The following is a 26,393-nucleotide window of genomic DNA, read 5'->3' on the forward strand; positions in this document are numbered from 1 at the left end:
GGGTGGGGATGGAGAGGATCCTGGCAGGGACGGGTGGGGATGGAGAGGATCCTGATGGGGACGGGTGGGGACGGAGAAATATAGAAACATAGAAGATGATGGCAGAAAAGGGCTACAGCCCATCAAGTCTGCCCACTCTGCTTACCCACCCCCTGTCTATGCCCTAATGACCCAATTTCCTTATCTTGACCCTCGTAGGGTTCCCACATGGGTATCCCATTTATTCTTAAAGTCTGGCACGCTGTCTGCCTCGATCACCTGCACTGGAAGCTTGTTCCAATGATCAACCACTCTCTCTGTGAAGAAATACTTTCTGGTGTCGCCATGAAATTTTCCGCCCCTGAGTTTGAGCGGGTGCCCTCTTGTGGCCGAGGGTCCCTTGAGAAAGAAAATATCATCTTCCAGTTCGACACGTCCCGTGAGGTACTTAAATGTTTCGATCATGTCTCCCCTCTCCCTACGTTCCTCAAGAGTGTAGAGCTGCAATTTGTTCAGTCTCTCTTCGTACGAGAGACCCTTGAGCCCCGAGATCATCCTGGTGGCCGTCCGTTAAACCGATTCAATTCTGCGCACATCTTTACTGTAATGTGGCCTCCAGAATTGCACACAGTACTCCAGATGAGGTCTCGCCATGGCCCTGTACAACGGCATTATGACTTCAGGCTTTCGGCTGACGAAACTTCTATTGATACAACCCAATATCTGCCTTGCCTTAGATGAAGCCTTCTCCACTTGATTGGCAGTTTTCATGTCTGCACTGATGATTACTCCTAAATCTCGTTCTGCTGAAGTCCTAGTTAAAGTTTCTCCCTTCAAGAAGTATGTCTTGCATGAATTTCCGCTTCCGAGGTGCATGACCTTACATTTCTTAGCATTGAAGCCTAGCTGCCAGGTTGAGGACCAACTTTCCAGGTTGAGGATCCTGGCGGGGACGGGTGGGGACGGAGAGGATCCTGGCGGGGACAGGTGGGGATGGTGAGGATCCTGGCGGGGACGAGCGGGGATGGGTGGGATTTCTGTCCCCGCGCAACTCTCTAGTCTAAACTATGCCACCTTCTATACAATTTCAGGCAGCCAAGTAATGCATTATCTCTGACACCGTATGCAGCGAAACCATTAAATAGGCAACAACAACTATGAACTAGATTTGATTTTAAGGGCTAACTGGTTCACTGTTGGGTAATTGGTGTATAGACCTTCTACTTGCCCAGGCTGCACATTGTAATCGCATCAGATTTTTCTACAAACCAAATTTCATGAATTCATTCACAGATAAGATCTGCGAGATGCAAGAGCGGTAGAAATGGTTGTGATGATCAATCAAAGTATGTCTGTGTTTTTTTGGGTTGTTTTTTATTTTTTTTTTTTTAATAGGAGCTCTATTCCTGCTACCCTGGTAACAGTTGTACCATCTTGTCTTTGGTGGTGGTGGGGGGGGGGGGGGGGTGGCAAGTTTCACATCCCATATTCAATAGCTTTTTAGTCTCAAACAGCCAAGACAGCACCGTGCTCAGCTAATAATTCAAATTCAGTGTATGATTCTACTTCAGATCTTACTTACTGCTACAAAGCAATGGCTTTCGTCTCTGAACTTTGGGAGCTGTGAGTCCCATCAGTCAGCCAGTTACAGTTTAAGAAAACTGAACTTGATAGATTTGATAGAGAACTGCTTTCTCTGCTTTTAAGGGATACGTTTTTCTCCTCTCTTCCAGAGTTCTGTGCAATGACATCTTGGGACTCAAGATACATGGCGACCCTGTTCTGACGCCAAACACTGTCTGTTTGACCCTTCCTGGTCTCAGCAAGCGGCAGATGGGCCTCTGCGTGAGGAGTCCTGACGTCACGGCATCAGCTCTTCAGGGCATCCAGATTGCAATCCATGAGTGCCAGTATCAGCTGCGCATGCAGCGCTGGAACTGCTCAACTCTGGAGAGTGGTAGCAAAGTGCCCCATGACAGTGCCATCCTGAAGAGAGGTACATGTGGCAGCCCAACAGAGAGCTGCACCCCTGCTCCTATGCGTGATAATGTCAGTCTACCACAGTGATTCCCATACCTACCTTGGGGGAACCCCAGCCAGTCTAGTCTTCAGGATATGCCAGTGAATTCTTATATCCAGCCTCGACACCCTGAGGTTGTGCGTGCAGGCCCACGCTGCTCCTTGCGACCCTGGGCAGGTCACCTGCTCCCCCATTGCCCCAGGCACATTAGATAAACTGTGAGCCCACCGGGACAGACAGGGAATTATGCTTGAGTACCTGAATAAATTCATATAAACCGTTTTGAGCGCCCCTGGGAGAACGGTGTAGAAAACTGAATAAATAAATACCAGGAAGCAGTGAATGTAAATCAATCTCATAAATATTCATTGTGGCTATCCTGGAAACCTGTTTGGCTGGGGTTCCCGCAGGACAGATGTGGGAACCACTGGTGTACCTTTTCTTCTTTATTTCCTATCGTGCCTTTTTCAGTCAGAAAAGGCTGCTTCAAGTGTTTGGGAGTGACTGTGCGTTGTAGAGAAGTGTGTTGTACAGTAAAGCCACACTATATATGTCTGCACTTTGAGTTGTATGTGAACTGGATCTTTCGCAAGCTATTGGCCAAACATGAAAATAATTAGCAGGTGTTTTAATACCTGAGCTTTGAAGAGCACAGAAGAAGAAAGCTCAGGAACTACAGCATCTTTTAACGCTTCATAAGTTGGCCCAGTAAGGCAGTGGTTCTCAGCTGAGTCCTGAGGACACACCCAGCAAGCCAGGCTTTCAGGATATCCACAACGCTTACAAATGAGAGAGATTTGCATACCAAGAAAGCAGTACATACAAATCTATCTCATTCACATGCATTGTGGCTATCCTGAAAACTTGACTGGCTGGGCTTGCCCCAAGGACTGGGTTGAGAAGCCCTGTAAAAAAGGACATGGAATATGATATCAGACAAAGACTGGGAGGTCAGTTTTCAAAGTGAATTACCTGGGTGAATGCCCAGAGCTGAAAAATGTCCCACACAATCCCCAGCAGCTAAATTTAGCAGCCCCTGTTTAAGAACGAGTTTACATTTAGCTGCTGGAGCTGGGGGGGGGGGGGGAGGATAGAGGGAAATCTGGGAGATAGGGACTTAGCCAGACAGCAGATTTTGAGTGGGCCTTAGCACAAAGTAGGTGGGCACCACATGTTCCCACCCCCTGTCCCCTACTCAGAAAACATACCTAAGCCCTGCCAGCTGAAGTCCCCCCCCCCCCAATGGTGCTGAAAATGCTGCTCTTGACCTCGGCGGTCTGCTATAGCTCTCTGAGCTGCTGGTACTGACATATTCTTAGATTTGCCCTTCCATTGGATCTCCAACTAGAAAACTCTCTAGAAAAATTTAAAACTAAACTCAAGCCTTTTCTTTTTAAAGATGCCTATGCTCTCTAATCCCAGCTTGCTCAAATAATTCGCGTACAACTCTCCGAAGTAATTTGGAAAATCAAAACGCTTCTTTTGAAGCGAACCCTACCATAATGTATTCCCCCTTCGCCACTTACCTCCCTTTATTTTTATTTTCATCTAGATATAGTTTCAAACTTACCTCCTCTCGTCTCTTGTACGTGATGTTTGATTATGCCTCTTTACTTTTTAACTCTTGACATTTTATTTTTATTTTTATTTTTTTGCAAATATATTTTATTGCTTTTTCAAAAAAGAAATACAATCTCACAGAAATGCAAAGGTGTACAACAATACAGAGTGATTACCAATATCCATCACAACTTCACCGTAAACCAGATCTGTCCCCCTCCCCCCATCCCACCCTCCCATCCCCAATCCCCAATCCCTACTGAAACAAAACACACTTTTCAATCCGGTGCAGTTCCCAGAGATACATTTAAACATTCAGTATATGACTACGTGCTCTAGGCGTTAAAGTGTCCCAAAAAGGTGTCCAACAAGTGCAAAATAACCGTCCCTGATCAGTGTCCAATGATGGAAAACAGAGCCGCTCCATAGAAGCTTGGTGAATCATGAGCGTACGCCATCGAGAGAGTGTCAGAGAGTCTGCAGTAATCCAGCAGAGCAAGATCGCCTTTTCCCCCAACAATACCGCTTTGGACAGAAAGCTTCGAAATCCCTTCGGTTGCGGACAAAGGAACACAATCCAATGTAAACAGCATAATCGGAGCTAGAGTAAAATTGTAAGTCCACATGGTTTGAATATGCACATTGAGCTGATGCCAAAAGGCAGTAATCCTGGCACAGGACCAGAACTGGTGACCCAAAGTAGATGGTGAGGGGAGACATTTGAGACATTGGTCAGACGCACACATTTTAGCACGAAATTGGTAGGAAGTATGACATTTTATTTTTAAATCTTATTTTATTGTAAACCGTTTAGATACCCGACTGATAAACGGTATATCATAAATTTAAAAAACTTGAAACTGAACATGTACAGGTGCCAGCATTGGTGGCTCAAGGGGCTGCAGCAGACTGCTGAGGTGGAGAAAAGTGTGTTTGGTGCCACTGGGGGGCGGTTTTCAGCTGGCAGGGCTTGGGATCCCTGCCAGTTACCGATAAGAGTGCACCATTGCAGTGGCGTACCAAGCATATGTCACACCCGGGGCCCATCATTTTTTGGCACCCCCCTCCCCATCTGTACGAAAAACATGATTTTTAGTAACAAGCTACACGTCACACATGAGTTCCTAGGAAAAGGTAGCATATTACATATGCAGTGAGCAGTACATCAATACACCCATTGTAAAACTAAACAAGCCAGACCAGCACAGATCAATCCTACACCGTCAATCCTAACAGAAAACCATGTCTTTCGAACACACAGAACACAGAAAACACCTTCACCTAGTATGGAATATGTCATCACAAACTAACCCCTCCCCCTTTTACAAAACTGTTATGTGGATTTTAGCCACGGTGATAACAGCTCTGACGCTCATAGAATTCTGAGTATCAGAGCTGCTATCACCACGGCTGGCGCTAAAAAACGCTCCACAGTTTTGTAAAAGGGGGGATAAAATAGAAATACATAGACAAAGGTTAAATTGAACCAGCAAGAAGCTGGACTCTGCATACAATGCAATACCACAGAAACAGTGACACATGTCTCCTAAAGCAATAAATAAATAGAAAATGTTTGTTCTACCTTTGTCTTCTCTGGTTTCTGCTTTCCTCATCTTCTTGTTACTCTCTTCTTTCCATCCACTGTCTGCCATCTCTCTGCCCCTATATGGCATCTTCTCTCCTTCTATGTCCCTTCCAGAAACTGTATGCCTCCCCCTTCCATCTCTCCTTTCACCCCCATTGGTCTGGCATTTCTCTCCCCTCCTTCCCTTTCCCACACCTCTCTTATACAATCCCTTTCTTCCCTCATTTTCCTTTTCAATTTATTTTCTATATCTATCTAGATTACGTTCATACTACCCTCTCATCAATTTCCTTTTTTACTGTCTACCTACAGCTCGCCACCTCTTTCCCTCATCCCCTCCAGTATTTCCCTAACTCAGTCCTTTCCCCCATCATGTGCCCTCCTTTTATTTATCCCCTCCTTCCATCATGTGCCCTCTTTCTCTACCCCTTCATCTAGTACCTTCTCCTCTCTCTGTCCACTTCCATCGTCTGCTCCCCTCTTTCTCTCCTCTCATTTCCTTCCTGCATTTGCTCCCTTATCTCTCCCATCTGCACTTCCATCCAGCATAGGCTCCCCCTCTACCCGCAACACTACCATCCAATGTCTTGCCCTTTCTCTCTCCATCCACCCCTCTTCAATCAGCACCTGCTCCCTTTCTTTCCCTCCGATCCAATTCTATCCAGTATCCTTCCCCCTTATGTCTCTCTCCCCTTTCCCTGTACATCAATTCCATCAGCACTACCCTTCCATACCACCCTGCCCCCTTTCTGTCCCTGCCCCACTCTTTCATTCCAGCAGTCCTGCTTCTTTCTCGAAATGACTATAGCTGCCGGCTGCCGGTCCACCCCACTCTGACGTACTAGCTCTGGAGCAGAGTCGGCAGTCACGTGCCGGAAGTGTCCACCCCCTCCGATGTAACTTACTTCTTCCGGAGCAAAGCCAGCAGACAAGTCATCGAGGGACCTTCCTGCACCTCAGCGCAGCTGACGACTCTGTTTTTCAACCTTTTTACACCCGTGGACCGGCAGAAATAAGAATTATTTTGTGGACCGGCAAACTACTAAGACTGAAATTTAAAAAACACATTTCCGCCCCGTCTCCGCAAGCTCAGTCCCCACAAACCAGCTGATCCACCCAAGTCTCAGTTATGATTTTATATTGAACATATTTTATTAAAGTATAAAAAGAAACAATATTCTGTACAATTGTCATTTTATAAATATAAATATACAGAGCAAGGACCAACAAAACCCCTGTCTCCCCTCCCCTTCACATATATCCCCTCTACTATCAAGAAAACTGAACAAGCCAAATTATTATAGAATGCTACACAGAAATATCATGCTAACAGAATACTGCAGTCACACATGACAGGAATAGTGTTAGGGGAGTGCAACTAGGGTAACTGCCCCCTGGTCTGAGAGAGCCCTAAGCAAGCTAGAAGCTAAAGAAGCACTGCCTGGGCTTTGCAGTCCCCAGTTATGTCTCTAGCAGGATATATATTTCAAATCGGATATATTCTAATGACAAAATATAAATAAAATAATTTTTTCTACCTTTTGTTGTCTCTGGTTTCTGCTTTTATCTTCTTTTCACTCTTTTCCTTCCAGCATCTGCCCTGTCTCTTCAGTCCAGAATCTGCCCGTTCCTTCCACTGTCTGCCCCTTCAAGAAACTGTCTGTCTCTCCCTGCCATCTCTCCTCTAGACCCCCCCCCCCCCCGCCCCTTTGGTCTGGCATCCATCGTTTTCCCTCTGTTCCTTCATGGTCTGGCATCTTTCTCCTTTCATTTCTCTTTCCCTCCCCCCAGTGGTTTTTAGCATCTCTCTCTTCTCATTTCCTCCGCTCAGATCTGATATCTCTGTCTCCTTCCCCGTTCTCTGGCATCTCTCTCTCCTCTCTCTCTTCCCTTCTCTGGTCTTCCTTCTTTATTTTCTGCCTCCGTCTAAATTAAATTCTTTCTTACTATGCAGTCCTCATTTTCCCTCTTTTCACTATAGTTACCCACAGCATGCCATCCCTTTCCTTCACCCCTCCACTAACTCTATCTTCTTCCCCCATCCAGCATATGTCCTTTTTCTTTATCCCTCCTTCCATTCAGTATGTGTTCTCTTTCTCCACTTCCATTCAGCATTTTCTCTCCCTTCTCCCCACTTCCATCATCTTCCCCTTCTCCCCACTTCCAACATCTGCCCTCTTCTCTCTCCCCCTTCTCTCCACTTCCATCATCTGCCCCTTCTCTCTCTTCCCCCCCTTCCATCATCTGCCCTCTTCTCTCTCCTCACTTCCATCATCTGCCCCTTCTCCCTCCCCCTTCTCTCCACTTCCATCATCAGCCCCTTCTCCCCACTTCCATCATCTGCCCTCTTCTCTCTCCCCTTTCACCCCACTTCCATCATCTACCCCCTTCTCTCAATCTCTCCATCCACCACAGGCCCATCTTTCTCCCTTCCTCACCTTTCCGATTTTGGCAACAAGATCGGCAACACAACTAATATACTACTTTATCCTGAAGCAAAAAAAAAAAGAAAAAGAATATAATTTTTTTTTTCTACCTTTGTTGTCTGGTTTCTGCTTTCCTCATCTTCTCATTCAATTCCTTCCATCCACTGTCTCTCTTCGTCTTCCATTTGCTCTGTTACTGTGCCTCTCCCTTTCTCCCCCCTTCCAAATTGGTCTGGTACCCATTTTCTTCCCTCCTCTCCCCCCCCATAGACTGGAATCTCTGTCTTCTTCCCTTCCAGCATCTTCTCCCCACTCTCTGTTCCCCATTTCCCTTCAGCGTCTTCTCCCCCCTCTGTCTTCCCCATGTGCTTTCAGCATCCTTCTCCCCCCTCTGTCTTCCCCGTGTGCTTTCAGCGTCCTTCTCCCTCCTCTGTCTTCCCCATGTGCTTTCAGCGTCCTTCTCCCCCCTCTGTCTTCCCCATGTGCTTTCAGCGTCCTTCTCCCCCCTCTGTCTTCCCCGTGTGCTTTCAGCGTCCTTCTCACCCTTCTGTCTTCCCCGTGTGCTTTCAGCGTCCTTATCCCCCCTCTGTCTTCCCCATGTGCTTTCAGCGTCCTTCTCCCCCCTCTGTCTTCCCCGTGTGCTTTCAGTGTCCTTCTCCCCCCTCTGTCTTACCCATTTGCCTTCAGTGTCTTTTCCTCTCCACCCCACCTTTCCTCCCTTTCTCCCTCCCTGCCCCTTACCTTCGTGGCGCTTTCACCCCCCCCCCCCCCCAACAGGCCCGGGCTGACAAACCTCCCTGCCCTGTGGCTGGCGATGTCTAAACTGCCTTCTTACGCCAGCCAGAGTGTTGTAGTTGCATATGGCTGCCGTAAAGGTCGTTTCTGATGCAACTTCCGGTTGCGTCAGAGACGACCTTTACAGCAGCCATATGCAACTACAACACTGCGGCTGCCATAAGAAGACAGTTTAGACATTGCTGGCCACAGGGCAGGGAGGTTTGTCGGACCGGACCGGGCCTGGGGGTGTGTGTGAAAGCGCCACGAAGGAGGGCGTCAGTAAGGAGGGAGAGAGCGCGATAAGAGACCAGGCCGGCTGTGCACCCCCCCTAAGCCTGCACCCGAGGCAGACCTCCCCCCCCTTGGTACACCACTGCACCATTGTTGGGCGTCAAAGTATGTAATGGGGATTTGTACGCCTTATCAGCAGACTTTGCTCATAGTTAAGGCAGGGCCAAAGCTTGTGGGTTCCTCTGAGGCTCATACACTTTGTTGAAGCCATTTTTCAAAGGTAGGCTGCACCAGATAATTTTCCCTTCAAAATTTGCATGAAGACCCTTAAATACCAATGTTCTCCATTGATCTTGATACTAGCAAGGATATTTAAAAACTACCCCTTGTACCAGCTATTCGCAACCCAGTCCTCACGGGGCACCCAGCCAGTCAGGTTTTCAGAATATCCACAGTGAGTTTCAATTTCGGTTCAGTTTATTTGATAGACCGCAAATATAAATCATAGTTAAAATCTAAGTGGTTTACAATATGCATGAGATAGGTTTACATGCAAATGAATATTCATTGTGCATATCCTGGAAACTTGGTGAGACTAGGGGCTCCTTTAACAAAGGCACGCGCTAAAATGCCGCACACGCTGGCCGCTACCGCCTCCTTTTAAGCAGGCGGTAATTTTTCAGCTAGTGCGCGCTATAGCGCATGTTAATCCTGTGTGTGCGCTAAAAACGCTAGAGCACATTGGTAAAAGGAGCCCTAGGTGTTCCCTGATGACTGGGTTGGGAATGGCTGCCTTGTACAGTCAATACACTGTCCAATTTTCAAATCCTACCTGACTTCCTGTTTAGCTTGCCTTCCTACTAAAGCTTCCCTGTGCTTACTTATTGATTCCACTTATTAGAATTTGTAACCACTTCCATGACCTAATACAGTGGTTCTTAATCCAGCCCTCAAAGCACCTCCAGCCAGTCAGGGCTTTCGGGATATACTTCTTTTCGGAAAGGGTGGTTGATAACATGGAATGTCCTCCTGGTGGAGGTGATGAAAATGAGGACTGTGACAGTGTTCCACCCAGGCATCTAATAAATAAACTGAGTGCTCTTGGGATAGGCCCCAAAATGACAGACTGGGTCAGGAACTGGTTGAGTGAAAGGTGACAGAGGTAGTATTTAATGGAACTCGCTCTGAGGAAAGGGATGTTACCAGTGGTGTGCCTCAAGATTCAGTTTTTGGGCCTGTTCTTAACATTTTTATGAGATATTGCTGAAGGGCTGTGTGGTAAAATTTGCCTCTTTGCAAATAATACCAAAATTTGCAATAGAGTAGACGCTCCTGATGGAACATGTTGATGAATCTAGTGAAGCTTGAGGAATGGTCTGAAATATAGCAACTAATATTTAATACTAAGATATGCAAGGTCATGCATTTAGGCTGCAAAATCCCAAGGGAATGGTACAGTTTAGGGTGTGAAGAACTTTTGTGCATGAAAGAGGAGTGGGACTTGGGTGAGATAGTATGTGATGATCTTAAGGTGGCCAAACAGGATGAAAAGGCGACGGTGAAAGCTTAGAATGTTGCTTGGGTGCATAGAGAGAGGAATGGCCAGTAGGAAAAAGGAGGTATTGATACCTCTGGTAAGACCTCATTTAGAATATTGTATACAATTCTGGAGACTGTACCTTCATAAAAATATGAACAGGATGGAGTCAGTCCAGAGCAAAGCTACTAAAATAGTTGGTAGTCTTCATTAAAGGCATATGGGGATAGACTTAAAGATCGCAATATATATACAGTGGTACCTTGGTTTACGAGCATAATTCGTTCCAGAAGCAAAAAAATACACCATTCACATAATTATTTTTTATTTTAAAAAAATTTCTATACCGTTTAAAACTAAATGGTTTACATAGTTTACATACATAATTTCAAAACAAAACCATGATAGAGTAAATATACAAACAATCCTCAGAAATCATGACTAGAAAATAATACCATAGCTTTGCATAATAAAGATCATGAATAGTTTATCAACGCTGCCAGAGAGGAAAATTATTGACTAGAGAAAGGCGTCTACAAATAACTGTCTTATGTAATTTTCTAAACATGCCCCTTTCATGACAATTTCGTATCTGACCACCAGGGAGTTCCATATCTTAACTCCTGCACAACAAAAAGACATTTTACCAGTCTCAACACGCCTTGGATTCACAGTCGTCCTCAGTAAAGCTAAATTTTCCGAGCGCAATGATCTTTTTGGTGTATAGCTAAGTAAATTATTTTTAAACATAAATTATAGTAATATAGTTGTATAATAGTTTTGGGGGGAATAAAATCTCAAAAGCACACGTTTTGGACGCGTGCACTATAAGAGTGTCTTATGCATGCTTGTTGAAAGCCGACGCTTGCACCTCCCCTCCCTCCTTGTCCCCTCCATCCAATAGCACTGACACAACAGCTGCATGCGATGCATGCCTATGACGTGCGCATATATTGTGCTCCAATAAGGCACGCCCACGATATGCGTGCCTATGGCGTATCTTTTTCCTGGCACGTGCGCACATTTACGCCTCTTTCCGTGGACTAATCTGCGCATGTTACGATCGCTATCGCCAGCGACTCATCTCATGTAAATTTGGCGACCCTCCGTGAACCTCCGCAAACCTCATTTGCATGTGTGGTTCTCGAGAATGACTTGTCTTTTTGAAATCGTTCCATTAGGGCCGCGAGAGTGGCCAGTCAGATTTTACCCAGCAATATTAGAGAATCCAGCCCTTGGTTCTTTGCCAGCAGTGAGCAGCAACACATTCCCCTTGCTTGTGCTGGTGCAAGCCTTCCCTCTGACGCAAGTTACATTGGAGGAAAGGCTTGGAGCCGGCAAGATCAAGGGGAATGGGTTGTGGTCCACTGCAGGTGAAGACCTAAAGGAGTTAAAAGTGCTGGGGGAGGGGCCAGGGGAGTGGAGCTGTGACCGCCTGATGGCCTAGGGAGGAGGAAGAAATGTCAGGCAGGAAGGGTGTCTGGCGACACCCCTGTCATAAACTAGCCACGCTTTCAGAATATCTCAGTGAATATACAGTATATGAGCTAAATTCTGTATTGGAGACAATGCAAGTAAACCTAGCTCATGCATATTTATGAGGTTTGTTCCAAAAGTGTGACCAGTTTAGGGCCCTCAATGACCAAATTGCCCATTCCATTTTAGAACTTCCTTTCCAATGATAAATGTGTGCTTTCCGTACATTTATGCCTTTGAGAGGTCCAAATATTGCTCTCATATCCCTTGTCCTTTACTCATGAGCACACATATTTAAGTCCTTGTGCCATTTTATGGGGCTTAGAGAATAGGTTCTAAATCATTTCTATAGAGCTGAAAGGCGTATGTAGTGCCGTACATTTAACATTTAATAATAATAACAATAACAGTTTATATACTGCAGGACCGTGAAGTTCTATGCGGTTTACGTGCCGAGCTCTACGCTTGTGGAGATGGCGCGGTATATAAACCTAAGGTTTAGTTTAGTTTAGTTTAAAAGATGTTACAAATTAATTAGAATTAACAAGGTTAGAAGCTAGTTATTAACAGTGCTAGAGATCAGTTATTGTGGGGTAGGATTGTACAGGTTAGTTGCCTAAATACTTCAGGAGACAGTCACTGCTCAGAAACTTAAACCCCCTTTTACAAAACCGTAGCTGGCCGCGGCGGAAATAGCTCCGACGCTCATAGGAATTCTATACGTTTTGGAGCATTTGCCTCGCCGGCCCATGATAGAAACCTCTACCACAGCTTTGTAAAAGCCAGCATTAACCAGCTAAGGTAATCACATAAATAGGACCTCATAAAACAGCCGAATATTGCCGTGAAACTTTTATCTAGCCGCGTATGCCTGAGTATTTAATGCCAGTGTCTAGACTTGGCAGTAGGAAAACTGACTCAGTTAATTGAACCAACATATGGGAAGGACCTGCTGGACTGTGACGTGGCTCAGAGATATATAACTCTGAAGAGGGGGAGGTTACCCCTTCTTGGGCTAAGAGTTTTTCATCCAATCATAGCTTGGTATGACTACAGTAAAGACAGGTCCAACTCAAGAAGGCATAAAAATTACTTATAACTGTATTCAGTAATTCTAGATGATACTGCTTTCAAAACTTTAAACGAAAGGAATTGCATTCAGGTTGTACAGAAGGTGTAAAAATGCACTTAACTTATATGCAAAATACAACTTCTCAGGGTCCCGACGCGGCCCCATTTCGGCGGTCTGCTTCAGGAGACCCCGCCACTCGAGAATTAAATTTTTGCAAAATATCACAATAGTGAAAATATTCAAACTGTGATCGGTCAAAAGCTGAAAAATTCTGAGCAACCAAGTGAGTGTCTAGACTTGGCCTGAAATTGCAGATCTGGGTATAAATGATGTCAGAAAGAGAAATTTCCCTCAGTCATCAAATACGTAGCTCAAAATTCAAAGAGGCTCAAGGAGGTGAAACCCCCAACCACCTGATCATTGCATGAGCCTCCATATTTTTTAGCTTGTGGAAATTTTAAACATTAAAGTGCTGTTGAATTCTTAATCTCATAAATAACTGAAAAAAATTAAAAAGCACTTATCTAACATAGTAACATAGTAACATAGTAGATGACGGCAGATAAAGACCCGAATGGTCCATCCAGTCTGCCCAACCTGATTCAATTTAAATTTTTTTTTTTTTTCTTCTTAGCTATTTCTGGGCGAGAATCCAAAGCTTTACCCGGTACTGTGCTTGGGTTCCAACTGCCGAAATCTCTGTTAAGACTTACTCCAGCCCATCTACACCCTCCCAGCCATTGAAGCCCTCCCCTGCCCATCCTCCTCCAAACGGCCATGCACAGACACAGACCGTACAAGTCTGCCCAGTAACTGGCCTAGTTCAATCTTTAATATTATTTTCTGATTCTAAATCTTCTGTGTTCATCCCACGCTTCTTTGAACTCAGTCACAGTTTTACTCTCCACCACCTCTCTCGGGAGCGCATTCCAGGCATCCACCACCCTCTCTATTTTTATTATTATTTTTCAGTTATTTATAAAATTAAGAATTCAACAGCACTTTAATGTTTAAAATCTGCACGAGCTAATAAAATGTGGAGGATCATGCAATGATCAGGTGGTGAGGTGGTTGGGGGTTTTACCTCCTTGAGCCCCTCCAGGTCTTTGAATTTTGAGCTACGTATTTGATGACTGAGGGAAGTTTTCCTTTTGACATCATATATTGACTTTTGCTTCCCACATTGATATCTCTGGTATTTATTTCTCTGTTACTGATTTTTGACTAAGATTTGGGTATAAAGCCAGATCTTAGTGTGTTGAAAATATGCTGACTGCCGCCGGCTGAATAGCTGCTAGAGAATGACACGGGGTCAAATTTGTCCCTGTCCCCGCAGGAACGGGGACGGGGAAAAATTCATCCCCATGCCATTCTCTAATATCTACTCCTTGGAAGAAAAATTGCCCATGTCTATACCCATCCAATTCTGCCATCTGGTGAGTGACTTATTTTCATAGTCTTTGGAAAAGAATGGACCATGTCCATGTGTTTTAAGTCTTGCAGATAACAAGGTGGACTTGTTCAAAGGGACTCATTTGTGCTTGTGTGGGTGACTGTATTTCCATATCTGTGTATATTATTAATTAACATTTATTTATTTATGAGGCTTTATTTACCATCTTTTTCATAAAATTCACCCAAGCTGGTGTGCATCTCTGTAATATTAGTTTGGATTTCTTTGTTTTTGGCACCACAGCAACTTGGTCACACTGTAGCAAATATATGGTTAAAAAGAGCAGTGTACAGCCAAATGTGAGCCAGAGAGACGGAAAGGAGAGGACAGGGCTAAAGAGGGTCAAAGAAGGGAGGAGAGAGAATGAAGGAAAAGAGGGAAGGGAGAAAATAATGCTAAAGATAGAAGGGAAGGGGAAGATGGGAGGAGATAGAGGGAAAGGAGTGAACCAGAAAAGACAACAGAAGAAAGAGAGGGAAGGTGGAAGAAAGAAAAGAGAGAGAGAGAGATAGGAGAGTATGAGGGAAGAAAGGAGAAGGAAAGCAGAGAAATCAGGGTCTTGTTTATACTTGCCCTGTGTGCAGCAGTGGAGGGGTTAATCTGAGCTCTTGGCTGATCCTCTTCCAAAGGGAATTTCCCAGGGACAAGTCATTGCATCTTTGTGGTTGCCCTGGCTTCTGCAGAGGGGCGGGAGTTTAGTTTTCCTCCCAGGGCAGGAGGTGGGGGGGGGGGGCACCCTAAATCTCAGATAGGACCCAGCAGCTTGTAACTTATATTGTATCAGCAGCCTTTAACTTAAACCAGGAAGAGTGAGACAGTGCTGGGAGGGACAGGGATTCCTAGTTTTCAGAGCCTGAGATCAGAAGACAGGAAACTATCAGCCTTGCCTTTGGTTCAGATGGTGCTTGTGAAGACAGCTTGGGGTGCTCTGAACAGTTTGTGAGTGCTGTAAGTTGAGATTTTGTGGGGGATCTTGATGCAGAAGATTGCTCAGGGTGGGTAATGTGGATGGGGAAGGAGACAGCTCATGGCTTCCACGTTTCTACTACTCTAACTCCTTCTTCCTCCACAGGGTTTCGTGAAAGTGCGTTCACCTTCTCACTGCTGGCCGCTGGAGTGATGCACTCGGTGGCCACTGCCTGCAGTCTGGGCAAGCTACAGGGTTGTGGCTGTGAGTATAAACGACGAGGCAATGAGGAGAAAATCCGTCTGAAGTTAAACCAGTTGCAGCTGCAGGCCTTGGCCAAGGTGAAGGGCTTGGCACCAAACTTCTCTCCAATGCTCCTGGAGGCACCACGGAGCAACCCGCAGGATACCTGGGAATGGGGAGGCTGCAGCCATGAACTCAAGTTTGGGGAGAAGTTTTCCAGAGACTTCCTGGACTCCAGAGAGTCTCCTCGAGACATCCAGGCCCGCATGAGGATCCACAATAATCGTGTGGGCAGACAGGTAGCTAGAGGGCACATCTCTTTCAATATGTCAGCCTTAGGTGGGGTTACCATATGACTCCTGAAAAAAGAGGACGGATTGAGACTAGAGGTCTGCACAGGAACGGGGATCGCGGGAATCCCGCGGGTCTCGCGGGGTTCCCGCAGGAATCCCCCCTAACCCACGGGACTCCCACGGGGACCCCCCTATGGCCCACGGGACTCCTACGGGGACCCCGTCTAGCCAATGGGACTCCCAAGGGGATGGAAGGCTTTGGAAGCAGGGTTCGTCCATATAATATAATGGACACGTCAGCCTTAGTAAAAGAGGGGGTTTATAAGTTAATTACCTGAACAGAAAACAAAAAAAGGGTTCCACCAAAGAGATTCCACAAGGAAAACAGCAGCTCAAACACAAAAGAAACTGTGGAATTGATGATCCAGTCAGAAGTAATTGCTGCTTTTTATGGGGACAGGCGGGGATGGAGGTAATTTCTTGCGGGGATGGGTGGGGACGGAGAGGATCCTGATGGGGACGAGTGGGGACGGAGAGGATCCTGACGGGGACGGGTGGGGATGGAGAGGATCCTGGCGGGGATGGGTGAGATTTCTGTCTCCATGCAACTCTCTAATTGAGACATCTGGGTTTCACTTCCATTGCTTTCAATGGAAGTAAAACCTGGATGTCTCAATCCGTCCTCCTTTCTCTGACTGTAGCCGTAGAAGCGTTCCACAAAGGGGGCCTGACCAACGGATTTGCTACTGTCACCTTACTGGGACAGTACAGGATATTCTCCTCTTGCAATTGTGTATTCCCTTATACTTAGTATCCCCCCCCTTCCATCGCCTCTTCTTCTAGCAAATAGGCTTCTTGCCTGATGTGATGTAACTTCTATCCCCATCTCTATATGGGCCTCTTGTTTGTAAATTGCTTTAAACCTGTACTGGATAAGAGCAATATAGAAATCTTGATTAGATTAATTTGGAGACCAATTTTGGCTGATGTTCAGGTAGCTTTGGGCTAACAGTTGTTTTTGTGGTCAGAGTTTGGCAATCTAGAAGACCAACTTCCACGCCTCTCTGACTCTATACACCGTACTGAGCAAGTGTCTGATAGGTTCATGCTCTGAGAAAAGTGGGACAACTTCTACCCCTCCCCCATTCCCCTGCAAAAAAGCACTTTGTTCCCATATATTTTTTAAACAGCTAGTCTTTTGCTTTTTTTTAGGGGGGTTTGTTTCCTCTATAGTATGCCAAATGAAAACTCAGCAAAACAGTCCTAAGCAGCTTCCTAGACAGAATTTTGCTGGAAAATTTTAATCTCGGGGGGGGGGGGGGGGGGGAAGAGGGGGGAAGGGTGAAAGATAGATATTCAAAGTGATGTAAGTGGTCAGGAGAAACTCCTGGACATTTAAACTGCTTGTCCTGGGCTAACTAACTGGCCAGTGCCACCCATGCCAAAACTGGCTAGTTTGTGGACAGTCTGGGGGTGGAGTTACTGCAGTGTGGAAACCTAGCCAGTTAGCAGAGATTTTCAGTCTGCTAACCGGCCGAGCAACCATGTAAATTTAAGACAGAAAAAAAGGCTATCCTATCTTTATGCGGAAAAGTCAACTGGGCACCAGTCTAAATAGCAGCTGCTGCCCTGTTAACTTCCTGGTCATGGCATAAAGTGCTGCCGTCCCCCTCCCTCCCTTGCACCCCCCCTCCCTGAGCACCCAGAACCACCCCTTCCAACCCACTCACTAGAGTTGCAGCAGCCATTTTAGGGTGGCAGCCACATCGAGCGAATGGGCTTTGCTCCTGCTCATTTCCCCACTGGACTCTCAGGGACATGGGCAGGTAAGCTGTGGGGGAGGGTGAAGGGGGAGAAGTCCAGCGGGAGCGAGCCTTGCCTTGCTTTGCTTCAGGGAAGTGGGCATCAAAAGGGGGAAGATCTACTTAAAAACTCTGGTGGCTAGCACCCCAGAAATTAGCCCCAGATTTTGGCTTTGAATATCTGGGGCTAATTCTGCCTTTGGTGGTTGGTGTTAAAAAAAAAAAAAAAATGGTGTCATGCCCTGAATATTGACCAGTGGATTTTTAAAAATGTATTTATTTATTTTAACTGCTAGAAATTGTAGTTTACTGTAAGATCATGGGAGCAAACTGACCTGTTGGTACTGTGGTTGGTGTCTGTCCTCATTTTCCCAGAAAATTCAGTCTGAGTGTTCCTCTTCAGTGCGCAACTTAGAGCCAGATGTATTAAGAACTGTCTCCAATTATGGGTCCAAGGGGGAAATGTTAGCACTTTAGAGCAGAAGCCATCTGATGGAGGCACATTGTAACATATCACTTATTTTATACCGATATGCACAATGTAGAGCAGTGTTTCTCAGCTCGGTCCTGGAGTTCCCTTGCCAGTCAGGTTGTCAAGATATCCACAATGAATATGCATGAAAGACCTTTGCATATAATGGAGGCAGTGTATGCTAATCAAGTTTATGCCAATTCAATGTGGATATCCTGAAAACCTGACTGGCCAGGGGGTACTCCAGGACCGAGTTGAGAAACACTGATGTAGAGGATTTCTACCCTATTCCGATCAAATGTCTGCTGCATCCACAGCATGAGAAGAGCCTTGGATGGGGAGAGAAGGAGTTAAAGACACTTGCCCGAGTAGGAGAAGAAAGGGGATAGGGAAGGCTGAGAGAATTCTTGTTTTCCACAGAGTGGTGGAATTATGGCATGTTTTGCCAGCAGGAGTAATCGTAGCTTTGGTGCTAAATGTGTTCTACAGCAAATTGGACACATTTAGAAGAAAAGCTCTTTGTGGCTCAGGTGATAGTGTTCCACGCCAGGGCGAAGCATGAATCCAGTGATTGTGACCTGTGGAATCAGGACGGAATTCTCAGAGCTCTGTATTTTCTTGTCCTGGACTATCATGTAGGGGGGAGATGTTAGGCCATTGGAAGCTGGGCAGGTTTGGTGGATTTGGAAGGATCATTGGATTTTTAGATTTATTTCTCACCTATTATATAGCCACACTCAAGGCAAGTTACATTCATGGGAGGGGGCATGTGGATCTGTGGTTAGATTTTGACCTAACCAGCTCAGGAAGGGAAAAGGGAGATGTATGAAGTGAAAGGTGAAGGAGGATTATGGGAAAGTGGCCATGGGAGATGTGGGCGCAGGGAGGGCAGAAAGAGGAGAAGTGAGGCTTTCATTAACTCATTCCCCACTGACTCTCTCTACAACCAGGTGGTGATGGAGAATATGAAGAGACGATGTAAATGCCACGGCACTTCTGGGAGCTGTCAGTTCAAGACCTGCTGGAATGTGACCCCTGAGTTCCGTCTGGTCAGCTCGCTGCTGCGGGAGAAGTTCCAGCATGCCATGTTCATTGACTCGCATAACAAGAATACTGGTGTCTTTCACCCACGGCTGCGCCGGCGCCAGCTGGCCAAGGAGCTTGTCTACTTCGAGAAGTCCCCTGATTTTTGTGAGAGAGACCCCAAGATGGACTCCCCTGGCACCCAAGGTCGTATCTGCAACAAGACCAGCCCGCAGATGGACAGCTGCAGTAGCCTCTGCTGCGGGCGAGGCCACAATATCCTGATGCAGAGCCGCCGGGAGCGCTGCAACTGCCGCTTCCACTGGTGCTGCTACGTCTTGTGTGAGGAGTGTCGTGTCACTGAGTGGGTGAATGTGTGCAAATAGAGCAAACGGAGCTGCTTCAGTACTGCTGGACTGAGTGAGCAGATGTGCCTGTAGGTGTCCACTCCCAAGGCACAGTCAAGAGATACAGGCATGAGGCAGAATCAGCTGAGGGACAGCAGCAGTCTTATCATCCAGCCATGCAGAAGGAGGAGGAATCTTACAGTGCAACGTCAACTGGGGCACCGAGCCTCTAAATTAAAATACAGCCTGAATGATGCAGTCCTCTGTCCCACCAATGGCTGAGATAGAGGTGTTTCTTCCTCTCACTGTTCTGTGGATTTCCATTTTCAAATTTCCTTTGAATATGAATGCTACCAAAGTCACAAGATCCTTAGCAAGGCGAGGATTCAGGGACCACAGGAGATAACAGAATGAGGATTCAGGGACTGTGAAAGTTCACCAGGCGAGCGTCCAGGGACCATGGGAGGCCAGAGGATAAGGATCTCAGAATGAGAGGAGGTGAGAGGATAATAATCTGGGCACTGGGGGTGTTTACAAAGTGAAGAAAGAGGCACTGTCGTAGGTCACAGGGTGAGGATAATCAGCTGCACAGAAATGTGTGCTTGGATTCCTACTCACCTGCCATCTCAAAATCCAGCCCTGAGTCCTAGTGCCTGGCCTTCTATGTGTGGGGAGCACTGGCGTTATTTTCTGCTTTGTCATAGCTACCTATGGAGAAGCAAAGGATCCGGAGAGCATCCCTTTCCACAGCAGAGAAAGAGAACTCACAAATCTGTTCATTTTCAAGTATTTCAGGGATCTAGGAGACTCTGGGAACATCAACCTTTATCTACAATGACTTAGAGGCTGAATACAAAGAAACTGGGGCATATACAGAGAGCTGTTTCCTTACTGTCACAGGCACTCCTGCTCCCAGGATGCACCTCTTGGTTGCTATAAAGACAGAAACTAGTGGCAGCTTATAGACCAGAGGGACCACATCCAGCCAGTCAGGTTTTCAGGATATCCGCAATGAATGTACATGAGATAGATTTGCATACAAATTAATGCAGATTTCTCTCGCACATATTTACTTTAGATGTCCTGAAAACTTGACTGACTGGATGTGTCCTGAGGACTGGGTTGAGAAAGATGGTCAAAGGTCAACAAATGAAGATAGAAAACACCTTGTACAGTGGTCTTCATGAGAGAGATTTGCATACAATAGAGGTGGTAGGCATGCAAATCCCTCTCATGTATATTAATTTGGGATATCCTGAAAATGTGAACCCTTGGGAGTCCCCGAGGAATGGGGATGAAGACCAAAGCCTTAATACTTATATATATTCTGTCTGTTTTTCTGCAGCCAATATATCATTACTAATACACCATCAGTGTACATCAGGGCAGTGGTGGAGTAAGGGGAAGGCAGACCGCCCTGGGCACCGTCATCTCTCCTCCTCTCTGCCCCCTGCTTCTTCCCACTCTTTCCCTTCCTCGTGCGCACCTTCAGTTCACCCCACCGTACCTCTAGCTCTTCGCCAATGCAAACAGTAGCTCCAACCTGCTCCTTGTGCCAGCCTCAGTGCTCCCTCTCTGATGTCACTTCCGGGTCCCGCAGCTAGGAAGTGACATCGGAAGGAGAGCCAGTGCCAACATGTGCAGCAAGTCAGAGATGCTGCTTTCGCCGGGGAAGGTAAACCGGTGCGGGGATAGGGAAGGGGAGCATGTGCATTGGGGGGGGGAGAAGAGGGTGAGGGGGGGGGGCTTCCCACCTTCACTAAGCCACTGCACCAGGAGTTCTCATCCCAGTGCTCAGGATACACCCAGTCAGTCAGGTTTTCAGGACACCCACTATGAATATGCATAAGAAGGATTTGAATGCACTACCTCCGTTCTATCCCAGAAATGGGTTGTGCACCTCTGTTATAGACAAACCAGTTTATGGAGGCATGAGCTTTCAAGGACTTCATCATATGGTCTCTTGTCTTCATAAGCTTATGCCTCCTTAAACTGGTTAGTCTATAACAGAGGTGCACACAGGTCGGGTGTTCTATATCGTCCTAATAAATATGCATGAGATAGATTTGCCTATGGAAGAAGATATGCTGAAGACAGAATTTATGCACCCCTGGTCTATAAGGTCCCACTTGCCTCTGTCATTTTTGCTACTCTGGTCTACCATGACAACCCCTTCTGGAAGTTTTGGTTATTATACGTTCTTAGTATAGCAGCATCTTTGCATCCTGAGGGAGAAGGGAGGGTAATTTATTACAATTCATGTCTTGTCTTTCTGTTAACTAAATTAAACTGAAGTAATTTTTTACATGTTTTTAGTCACTGCTTTTGCTTTGTTTAATAGCTTTACTGCCTAGAAATTCAGATCCAGCTGTGAGAAAAGCAGGTTCCACTGTAGATCCTATCCATCTCCTATTATCTTCTAAAAAACCAACTTGTGTTTGAGTTTTTAAGAAAGAGAATGATACAGACATGGCGGAAGGATTGGGGGGTTTACTATTGGGGAAATGATTCTCTTACAGCCATGTTCTAACTCTCTCTGTGAGGACATCAGAAGCCACTGTCCCTGTTCCATGTGCGCTGAGAGTCCTTCCCTGTGGCTTGAGGCAATCCATGACCTGCGGGTGCCACCAGACTTGTAAAGCATTCCTCCCAGACTAAGGGCTGTAATTATCTACCACAACAAAGGCAGCCAAAGCTTCAGAGGGAACATCTACCTACCCTGCCCCCGCCTGGCCGGGAGGCGCTGACAGCAGCTTTGCAGAAAGACCAAAGGAAGGGGAAGGTGTTTCCCTTGCCAACATCTAAGGAAAACAAGATTATGCCATCACTACTTATAAAAACCCTGTGAAAACCAACTGGAGAAAATAATGTACAAAAAAGCACTAGCAATGAATCAGAAGCAGAGAGAGAGAGACGCACACACAGGCAAAGAGGCAGACTGACACATACATTTGTGAGGAAGGAAAACAGAACATGACACATTAAGAGAAAGGAAAAACACAGGGAAGGTGTGGAACAAAGAGGGCAGACTAACGGAGAAAATTACAAGGGGCTACAGCATACAAGGGGGCTAGATCCATGACCGATCCAGGCAGGTCCGATGGATTCTGCAACCAACAATATTATAATGGGTGCAATCGGAGGCACGCCCCCATCCGCCGACATGGATCGTTAGTGTGCGATCCTGACGCATGCTCAGACCATCTGCTTTCCCTGTAGATGGTCTGCGCATGCTCTCTCTGCACAAGGACGACATTTGCAGGGAGGAAGGCAGGCAGGGAGGGCGGGCTCTCACTGCAGGGAAGGCAGCAGAGATTCAGAGCTCGGGGCAGAGAGCAGGGCATGATGGGACAGCTTGGAAACTTCCTGTTAATGTCAACTGGATTACAAAAGGGTAGCAATTCATGTTTAATCTGCTAAAATCAGTCAATATTTACAGATAAGTTTGCAAAGCTTCAGTTTCAGTCTTTTAGCAGCCAAGTGCTGCTGTAATAACAGGGAAAACTACACATGGTTTGGGCACCTATAGAGGGAAGGTGGCAGAAATCCAGAGCTCGGGGCAGAGCAGGGCATGATCGGGACAGAGAGCAGGGCAAGACCGGGGCAGAGTGTAGGGTAGCAATGGAGCAGGAGAGTCGGCAGAGACGTGTGCGGCTGGTCCCCAGCAGTCGCTTCTTCTGTTGATCGGCTAGCCCAGTTGGTGTCCCATATTATTTGGGTGAATTGCATCCCTGCCTACTTTGCATGCCGTTTCCCCTCATTTGCATGTACGGATCAGAGGAGAGGTTAGTGAATCGGGTCGGAGGGAAATTTGGGTGCAAAGGGCTCACAAACCGATCGATACACGATCGGTTTGCTTTGTGAATCTAGCCCAAGGTCTAGTTCTATTAGGAAAAGAAAGTAGACTGTAAATCCTTACCTTGATCAGGGCAGGAATGTGTAGGCATAACATGATAAAGAGTAAGCTGATAATTCTCTTTTTTATTGGTTTTAGCAAATACAATGCACAATCTAAAACAATAAACCATATTAAAATGATACAAACTAGCTGGCGTTACCTCATTCACGTTAATCATACTAACTGAAACCAATATTCACCCTCCCATCTCCCACAATAGCCCCTTCCACTACCCTAGAACAAGCAAGCGAACAAAAGCAACAGTAATCTGCAACCAGCTCCATTTAGTTCTAAAATAATTCTCTATCACAGGAGATGATGCAAATACACTTACCTGTAGCAAGTATTCTCCAAGGAAAGTAGGCGTATATTCTCACATGTGAGTGACGTCAACCACAGAACCCAGTATGGACACTGCCAAGTAAACTCATTTCAAATCTATAGGCAGTGCCCATACCACGCGTGTGCCAGTGCCTTCTTGCCCAATGTCAGCTCATGGGACCATCAGTTCAGTAACAAAGCTAAGAAGCCAACTAGGGGAGGCGGGCAGGTTGTGAGAATATATGCCTGCTGCCCTCGAAGAATACCTGCTTTCTCCGAGGACAAGCAAGCATAATATTAACTAATGGAAGAGGACAGGTGACATGATCAAGTGAATGCAATGCGCACCAGGAAAAAAAATGTGTCCACTTGAAGCAATAACAACACTTAGTGGAAGGCTTTCTAGATGCTTCAATGACAGAGAGACCTCAGTCGAAAGGTGGAAAGAGTTCACTTGTCCGGAGTTAAAACCATGCTGTTAGCACTAGAGTGTGGGTGCTCGGATGAAGGAATGATCCCTCATATTGAGTGAGCAGAGTTGGAAATGGTTGCAATTTCCATAGTGCTTGGAGGAGAGCTCCAGTAGTAATGGAAACCAAACTTAGTGAGGCCAGAGAGGTGCCCTACTCCTGGAGATGTTTCAGTAGAGTTTTCCCTATGAGAGGGATTAGAAGAAAAGCATAAAGGAAGTTGACTCCCCAGTCTTCAGAAGCAAGAAGATGTTGAGAGTAAAGAATCTGGAACAGAATTGCGGAAGCTTGTGGTTGTGAGGGAAAATTAAGAGATCTATGTCCAGTGTTCCCCATCGAGAGAAGATCTGATGTAAGACAGACATGCTGTGAGACTATTCGTGAGACTTAAAAAGTCTGCTCAGATTGTCTGCCAGAACATTTTGCTTCACCACCAAGTAAACTGCTCTGAGAGTTATTCCCTGAGCAGTTGCCCAAGACCAAATCTGGCTTGCTCCATGCATAAGGAGTAAGATTCAGTTCCTCCATGCTTGAAGGAGATGGTCCTGGAATGTACTGAGATCGTTGTCTATCAGTTGCAACTCAAGGAGATTGACATGAAAGTTTCCAGTAAATCACTGAAAACCTTTTCACAGATGGGAAAAGGGAGCAATGTCTGGAAAGCAGCATATACTAATGCTTGAAGTATGGGAAACAAGATTCTGGATTTAAAAGCTGCGATGGAAGAAGATGAGTTGGATTTAGTAGTGATCATGGAGACGTGGTTCACAGAGACCCATGACTGGGATGTGGTTTTACTAGGCTATAATCTGTTCAGGAAAGACAGGGTGGGAAGAAAAGGAGGGGGGAGTAGCGTTACGTATATGTTAAAGACTGTCCTCCATTGGTATTTCCGAACAAGTTTTAAATTGGTTTAAATCATATTTTCAAGACAGGTCCGCCAAAATTATTTTCAATAATTCATCATCAGGAAACTATACAAACTCTTATGGTATTCCTCAAGGTTCTGTTCTGTCCCCCCTTTTATTCAATATTTTCTTAGCTCCACTTCTCACACTAAGTCAATCCATTGAATTCTCCATTTTTGCTTACGCAGATGACATCCAGCTCTTACATCCATTAAATACTGCAGATTCTAATGAGATAATAAACATAAACAAATTAGTCAGTAGCTAAAAGGCAACATGTTGGCTCTGAATCCATCTAAATCTTCAATAATGTTTTTTCCATGGAAAAAGGATCTTACACTTGCATCACAAATTTTCTTGGACAATTGCCCACTACAAAAAGTGACGACGACAAAAATATTGGGAGTATTATTGGACCATGAATTATCCTTCCATGATCAGATTAGTTCCGTAGTTAAAAACTGTTTTTATAAACTATGTCTCATTAGATCCTTAGCCAAAGTCTTAGAATCAAAAGCTCTTAATGTTCTAATTCATTCCTTGGTTATTTCCAGGCTGGATTACTGCAATACATTATACCTTGGCATAACTCAGAAAGAAATAAGAAGGTTACAAATTATACAAAACACAGTAATAAAAATTATTACTAACTCCACAAAATATGATCGTGTTACTTCTCTTTTGCAAAAAGCACACTGGCTACCTATCTCACACAGAATAATATATAAAATTGCATTATTAACCTTCAAAATTCAACAAACCAATACACCAATATTCTTACATCGTTATTTAATACTATATTCTCCAGCTAGATCTCTAAGATCAACAGATCAGCATCTGCTCACCAGTCCATCTTTGAAAATAATAGGCACTAGAAGAGCTACAATTTTTTCTATCCTAGTACCCCAGCTTTGGAACAAGCTACCAATTTATCTACGTGCTGAATCCTCTTTAGAAAAATTTAAAAACACACTAAAAAGCCACCTATACAAAGTTGCATATGAATCATAGATTGGATAACTTTTTCTATCAACAATCTTAGGATCAAACAATTAAATTTAACCAGATCTGTATATAGGTCACAATCTCTCCTATTCACTCTTAGACCTAGTTTTATTTAAAATATTTTTTTAATTACCCTCCTGATGTTTCCCCTTAAATGTTTTTCTATTCCTTACATAATTGTAGTTCACCCCCCTCTTTCCTTATGTATCACTATCTATTCTGTATATCAATGGTATGTTTATTGGTATAGTTTTATCTTGTCCCCTAAAATTATTATTGTTATATGCATTGAAAATATTTGATATTGCGTTTACATCAAAATTTTAATAAACTTGAAACTTGATATTATAGCCAAGTAAGATCATATTAAAGCCACACAATTGCCCAATCTGCAGGGCAAGGACGAGGCACTGTGGATCAATTTGGAAAGAGGGAATGGTAAATACAGTGGCGAAACCTAGCATATGTGACACCCGGGGCCCATCATTTTTTTGACACCCCCCTCCCATCTGTATGAAAAACATGATTTTTAGACGCAATCCACACAACACACATGAATATCTAGGAAAAGGCAGCATCTTACATACT

General features: G+C 45.3%; 1 protein-coding gene across 2 annotated transcripts in view; it reads left to right on the forward strand.

Annotated features, from left to right (window-relative positions):
• Positions 1–20,883, forward strand: part of WNT10B (Wnt family member 10B) — a 33,563-nt gene extending 12,680 nt beyond the window's left edge. For both annotated transcript variants that reach the window (XM_033938465.1, XM_033938464.1), the window contains exons 3-5: positions 1,713–1,975; positions 15,189–15,565; positions 18,784–20,883. In XM_033938465.1, the coding sequence (XP_033794356.1) occupies positions 1,713–1,975; positions 15,189–15,565; positions 18,784–19,242 (1,099 nt within the window). In that variant the 3' untranslated portion in view covers positions 19,243–20,883. The remainder of the gene's footprint in view (positions 1–1,712; positions 1,976–15,188; positions 15,566–18,783) is intronic.
• Positions 20,884–26,393: the final 5,510 nt, after the last annotated feature.

Source organism: Geotrypetes seraphini, chromosome 3 (assembly GCF_902459505.1).
Source record: "Geotrypetes seraphini chromosome 3, aGeoSer1.1, whole genome shotgun sequence".
In the NCBI taxonomy this organism is placed as follows: domain Eukaryota; kingdom Metazoa; phylum Chordata; class Amphibia; order Gymnophiona; family Dermophiidae; genus Geotrypetes; species Geotrypetes seraphini.